This window comes from Centruroides sculpturatus, unplaced genomic scaffold (assembly GCF_000671375.1).
Source record: "Centruroides sculpturatus isolate CEXI.00-Female unplaced genomic scaffold, Cexi_2.0 scaffold586, whole genome shotgun sequence".
In the NCBI taxonomy this organism is placed as follows: Eukaryota; Metazoa; Arthropoda; class Arachnida; order Scorpiones; family Buthidae; genus Centruroides; species Centruroides sculpturatus.
The window spans coordinates 22,201-28,960 of record NW_019384796.1 but is presented as its reverse complement, the minus strand read 5'-3'; the positions used below and the strand labels follow the sequence as shown (position 1 = coordinate 28,960).

The 6,760-nt window shown below is 25.6% G+C and overlaps 1 protein-coding gene across 1 annotated transcript in view; it reads left to right on the top strand.

The window, feature by feature from the left end:
- The window catches only part of LOC111629395 (alkaline phosphatase, tissue-nonspecific isozyme-like), a 7,674-nt gene extending 4,866 nt beyond the window's left edge, over positions 1-2,808 (top strand). Inside the window, exons 2-4 of the mRNA XM_023373290.1 lie at positions 729-949; positions 1,435-1,609; positions 2,606-2,808. Coding sequence (XP_023229058.1) covers positions 729-949; positions 1,435-1,609; positions 2,606-2,808 — 599 coding nt within the window. The remainder of the gene's footprint in view (positions 1-728; positions 950-1,434; positions 1,610-2,605) is intronic.
- The last annotated feature ends 3,952 nt before the right edge of the window (positions 2,809-6,760 follow it).

Genomic DNA, 6,760 nt, shown 5'->3' with positions numbered 1-6,760 from the left:
CTATTCAACCCCTTATAACGAAGGAATAATTTTTTTAAATTAATAAATTAATATTTAATTCGATAAAAATTAGCTTAATTATCTTTTAAAATAAATCAATTAATTAATGATTTAGCTTTAATTATAATTTATATTTGATAAAATGTGTTTTATTTTTAATTAAAAACAAAAGCATTAATTTGTTTTAAATCCCTTCCAAATTTGACATTTAAATAAATTTTAAATCATTGTTTTTGGTTTAGAATTATTGAGAAAAATTCTTATACAAAGAGAAAGCCATAATTTAATTTTAATGTGTCTTAAAATAATAAATTAAATTTAAGAATTTTTTTATTATATAAAACATTCGAAAAACTTAGAAAAAAATAACATAACGCCTTTCTTTTATCTATAATTTTCGAGTTCTGAAAGAAAAAAAAAAAGCAAGCATGAAAAATTCCATTACAAACATGCAATGTGAGGTACAGTACTATTCTGTTGAATGTTTAATTCACAAATTTTTTTCCATACAAATGTACAGTACGTGTTAAAAATACTTTCCACGTATTTCCTACGTTAAACTTTTATAATTAGTATCTAAAAATAATGATAATTTACTTGATAAAAAGATCTTACAGATTAAAAAAAAACACACACCTTTTATTCATTAATAATCCTACATTTACTATCATTACTTGGCATTCCTGTGTCGTTTTAATATATTAATAAATATTTTTGTTTGTAAGTAGGTAGATCTTACTGGTATGAACAAGCTAAGAGTGTTTTATTAAAGAATATTCGCGAAGAAAGAAACTATAACGTTGCAAAGAATCTTATACTTTTTATTGGAGATGGAATGGGAATAACTACTGTAACGACTGCTAGAATCCTAAGGGGTCAGTTAATGGGACAAAATGGAGAAGAAACTGAATTAGCCTTCGATAAGTTCGAAAATGTAGCACTTTCCAAGGTATGAACTTATTTATCATCACTAAAACGTCTTCTCTGTAAGCGCATCTCCGAAGAGGGTGTGAATAAATGATGATTTAATACCCGAAATGCTTTGTTTTATATATTTTTAAAAAATTATAATAGGTAAATTATATAAATATCGAGAAACTGGAACATTTCTAAACGAATTTTTGATTAATAAAAATTCGTTTTTCTATTGATTTATACCGTTGAATCGATTGATTAAACTGTTTGAATTGATCTATTGATCGTATTTCTATTGATTTAAATCGTTAAAATTTAAAAATAAAACAAACAAATTAGTAATAAGAATAGTAAATTATGTATAAATTAAATAAAATTATAAACATTAAAAAAATTGATTAAAATTCTCTTTATATACGTGTAATCTGTAGTGCGGTCGCGAACGTCACAAGAGAATGTCACGTTCTCTTGTGACGTAAAATTATTTGAGAAATTGAAAGTTATTTTTCTACTTTACAGACTTATAATACAGATAGCCAGGTGGGAGACTCGGGTGCTTGTGCGACGGCTTTACTTTGCGGAGTTAAAAGTCGCTTCGAAACCATAGGTTTGGATGATAATGCCATTTATGATAAATGTTTTAGTAGTTTCACCTCACGTATTACATGCCTTACAGACTGGGCCCAGCAAGAAGGTAAGACCATCTTAAATCCTTACTCACAGAACATACTTTAGTAATATCGAAGTAATGAAATTTTCAAGAGAAATTATAGTAATTCTGTTAGTAAGTCATCCACATTAAAGTTAGAAGAAGAAAAAAAGAAAGGAAAATATATTAATTCGCTTCATTTTAATAATTATACTTTCGTTATTTAAATAATGAGTAATATTTTTAATGAAAATAACACAAGCAGAATAATTAAATTAGAAAATAATTCGCCAGAAAATGTATTACAGTTAATTCATTAGAAAGAAAAATAATTTGATTTTTTTCTTTCTTTCTTTGAATAAATAATTAAAAATAATACTAATTTTTCAGGGATTTTTTGTTATTAATCTCATTAGTTAAACAACGTCAACAATACGCGCATCAATGTTTTTCCTTTATTAAACAGAGAACTGGATGGGTTATTTGCATTGTCTTTGTAAGAGGCATTCTAATTGAAAAAAAAAAACTAGAAATTGATTAAGCGAGGTTAATAAAAATGGAAGAAAAATGTTTACGAATGGAATTTTAAAAACTTTCGTTTTTATGAAAGAAAACAAGAAAAAAAAGGGAAATTACTTGGATATTTATTCGAAAAATGCAATAAATATTTCATTTGTTGTGTGTGTATTATGACAATCGTTCAAACTGATAACAAGCTGACGTTAATCAGATTTCAACTGATTTTACTTCTTCTCTAAAGCATAAATATTAAAAAATTGCCTTATATTCATTCATGCGATTGTATCAAAACGGTTCGATAAGCAATACTTCCGAAATGCCTCAGGTTAAAGAACTACTACTCATTCTTTACTATATAAAAAGTACTTGTAAGTAAATGATGTTTCCTTCTCTTTGTGCATAATTTTTTTCAAATCTGATCCCATTTTATTCAGAATAAATAGAACTTTTCTACTATAGAAAGTAACAATGTTATAGTTTTCTATGGATAGACTTTTTATTTTATTTTTTAACATTTTCTAGGTAAAGCTACGGGTGTGGTAACTACTACAAGAGTTACACACGCTACACCAGCAGCTGCGTATGGTCATGTTGCTAGTAGATATTGGGAAAGTGATGACAAGATGCCAGAAGATGCTAAGAGCGCTTGTAAAGATCTGGCCAGGCAGCTAGTGGAGGACGAACCTGGACAAAACATAAATGTGAATATAGAATTGTTCTGTTGAATATATTTTTCTCTGTATGTGTAGCTAGGGCATTGCTCTATGAGAAAAAAATAACATAACGCCTTTCTTTTATCTATAATTTTCGAGTTCTGAAAGAAAAAAAAAAAGCAAGCATGAAAAATTCCATTACAAACATGCAATGTGAGGTACAGTACTATTCTGTTGAATGTTTAATTCACAAATTTTTTTCCATACAAATGTACAGTACGTGTTAAAAATACTTTCCACGTATTTCCTACGTTAAACTTTTATAATTAGTATCTAAAAATAATGATAATTTACTTGATAAAAAGATCTTACAGATTAAAAAAAAACACACACACCTTTTATTCATTAATAATCCTACATTTACTATCATTACTTGGCATTCCTGTGTCGTTTTAATATATTAAAATTATTCTTAAACTCGAAGTTTCCTCCGCTTTAGAATAGCGTAAAAATTGTCTGTCCGTAACGCTTTAAAAATTAAGATATTATAATCCTCTTTAAATGAAAAGTTTTCTGACTTTATGTAAACCGATAAGCTGTCTTCTCGGAAGTTTTCTTTACTTTCGTATTAATTAAACGTGTAATAACAGAGCAAACAGGTTCAAATTCATTTCCTTCTCGTCTTTCTTCACCTAATTAGATTTTTCTGTCTTCATGTAGTCGATGTTATTTTCTCTCATTCATTCGTTATATCCCAACAAGCTGTGTTCTATTCATCGCATTTATTTACTTTCAGTTCTCTTTAATAAAAACTAAAAAGAAAAGGAAGAACAACAGGAAGAAAGTAACGAAAAAAAAATCGTTCCTTAATGATGAGAGATAATAAAATATAATTTTTTACCTTATATACTTTTAGAATATTTCTATTTTTTTTATATTCATATAATAAGATCACATTGTAACTAAATTGAAGTTTTTTTTAAAGTAAAAATAAAATAAAAATTTAATAAACTTTCAAAGTTTTTAATAGGTCTATTGTAGAATTTTATAAAAAGTTTATTATTATTATTATTTTTTGAATATCCATTTACAGAATTAAATCCACTTTCTATATAATGTTATTAACTTCAAATCGATGAAGAATTGAATTTATATTGCTATACATATATGTATTTTTTAAATCTATATTTAAATGTTTAAAGTCGAATTACGTTTTCTAGTCGATTTTGATAATAGTAAAGTTGTTGAAATATACCTTAGTTAGTAGTATACAACAATAATAATCGCATATGTATAAGAGCCCCTGGGATGTAGTGTTCTATAGTTAACATTTGTGAAAGACAGAGAAGAGATAAGTTCGGCAGGTGGAACCGACTGAGGCGATAAAACAACGCATCTGTGGTCTCTACACAGCGATCCCTTATCTTATCTTTGCTTCTAAATATCTCTGGTGGTTATGTGACATAATATAACATTGCCAAAGGGCCACTTATTCTTCTAAGTGATAAACAATTATATTCTTATTCACATAAGTGATAATAAGTTTTTAAAGTTTTTTTTTTACATATACTTTTTTGTAAATTACACAAACCTAAATTTAGATTTTTAATTTGTAATTAGTGTCATGAAGACTGTGCTAATTTACATTTTATTAAATTATATAGTCTTTATACGTTTTTTCAACTTTAATAGGTAGTGGATCTCGAGGGCCCTAAACAAAATTAATTTTTAGGCCGTCATCACATAATCTAAACTTAAATATATCTTTTAATAAATTATACTTGAAAAACAATTTTTTATTTTATTTTATTTTGAATGCATTAAAACTTATTTCGGGCTTCTTAGAGTAACCAACTGTAAGGATTCTCTTGGTCCTTAGACAAATATCCATTCTGTCTTTAGTATAATGTGTCACTGAGTGTAAATCTACAGTTTTTTTTTTTAAATATTTGTAAAATATTTTTTTGAAATAATACTTAACTTTTATTTAGGAAAAGGGAATTTATCAAAAAAATTTTTTTTCTTATCTATCAATTACATCGGTATTAGTCTTTCACTCAGGAAACAAAGAACTGCAAACAACTATTATTGTCCAAGGATATCATCAGCATTACCACTAAGGCAACATCCAATCAATAGTGATCATAAGCTTGTAAGCTCTATTGTAAGTTCTTATTGCCACAACTCGCTAATAACCTACTTATAGAAATCTGAAAATCGTTATTTCCGATATAAAACTTGGCAAAAAAAAAATCAGTTTATTCACTTATCTTTAGTCATATCCGTTTTTTACAACGTTAGTTATTATTCAACTTAGAAGATTTTTTAAATAACAATTCTTGTGGCATTTGGCACAAAGCATAGTCCAAAATAACTGAAGACGAATTTATTCCATTTAAAAATAGATACTTGGTTTCTTCTGAGCTTGACATTATTTTATTTTCCTATCCTACAGCATTTTGTCTAATAACTCTTATCAACTCTTCATAAATTACAGAAGTTAAAGGTTCAAATTAACAAAAGATTACAGCTTTTAGTTAGAAAGTTTGCCTTTCTTCGCTGCTAGAAATTTAAGAAGCGTGGACACCATTTTTTTCTCCTCTTTTTTGTATTATTTTAACTGTAAAAAATACTTAAATTTTTTCGTTTGGAGAAGAAATATCTATAGAAACACCCCTAGGAAAAAAATATACTTTCAGCATTTAATACATTCAAGGGACAGATGCCTCTAAGAAAATATCAATAAATTCTTAATTAAATAAATATTTAAGATTTATTCTTTATTAAATATTTAAATATTTATGTGTTTTCTATGAAATTTTAAAAGGTTAAAAGTTTAAAATTGCTATTAAATAACATTTTTAAAAACAAAATCGAAATCATAAATGACGTCACACTCCATTTCGTTGTTTTTGTATAAACTTTGATATAAAATTCAGTACAAATTTAAATGTTTCGTAACGAGATTTTGATAGTTTAAAGAAACTTTAAAATAGAAAATTCACATGATGTAATATGAATTTGTTCAAAATTTTTATTATAAAATGAACAAAAATCAATAGTTGACTTCTGAGCATTTTTGGGAAATTTCTATTAAATCTGGTTTTTATTAAATATAGTAATTTATAGATGTAATTATCAGAAATATCACTAAAATTATATTACAAAAAATATTTTTAATGATATAAATTTCAAATACAGTATGAATAAATACGTTAAATTTATTTTTTCGTTATTTATATAATTTTTTAAAATATTTTAATAGTTCTAATATTTTTATATCAATTATATTAAAAATATTTTTTAATATTTACGTATTAAACAATAACTTTTTTAAAATCCTTAATTTCAGATTTAAAATAGGTAATGTATATCTGGCGCCATCTGATGTCGAAAATATAAGATAACTTCAAAAAGTTTCAATTATAAAGAAAATTACAATTGTATTAGAAATTAAATTTAGAAATTTAATAGAAAAAAAAATTAGGAAAGTAATTATAAAAATATTAAAATATATACATTATTTTAAAGAAATAAAACTTCTGTCAGCAATAGAAAATCTAGAAGTATGATTGCACCCCTTTAAGAGCTAACCATGCTGGTGCCAAGTGTTATACTGTACTAGAACAAAATCAAGGCTGAGCTACTAAAATCAATCATTATATCATATTTGTATGCTATTAATTATAAATGGATTAGCCCATAAGCTAAATAAACTGCAATTTAGTGCCTCGAGTTAGGAGGCTATAACTTAGGGCCTCGCATTTTTATATGTAATGTATATTCGTTGGAAAAGGAAGGCCTGTCATATGTTACAGCTTAATGACACAACAAGTCTTAAATGTTAAAAATAGTGCAAATGTTATAATTAATATTTATAAATTATTATTATTATTAAATTAGAAATAATAATTTAAATACTTTTAGACATAAAATGCAGAAAATTTAAGTGAAAAAATTACTTCTAAATTTAGTTTAATTACACTAAAACGATGGGAAATTAAAAATAATGATTTTAATATTA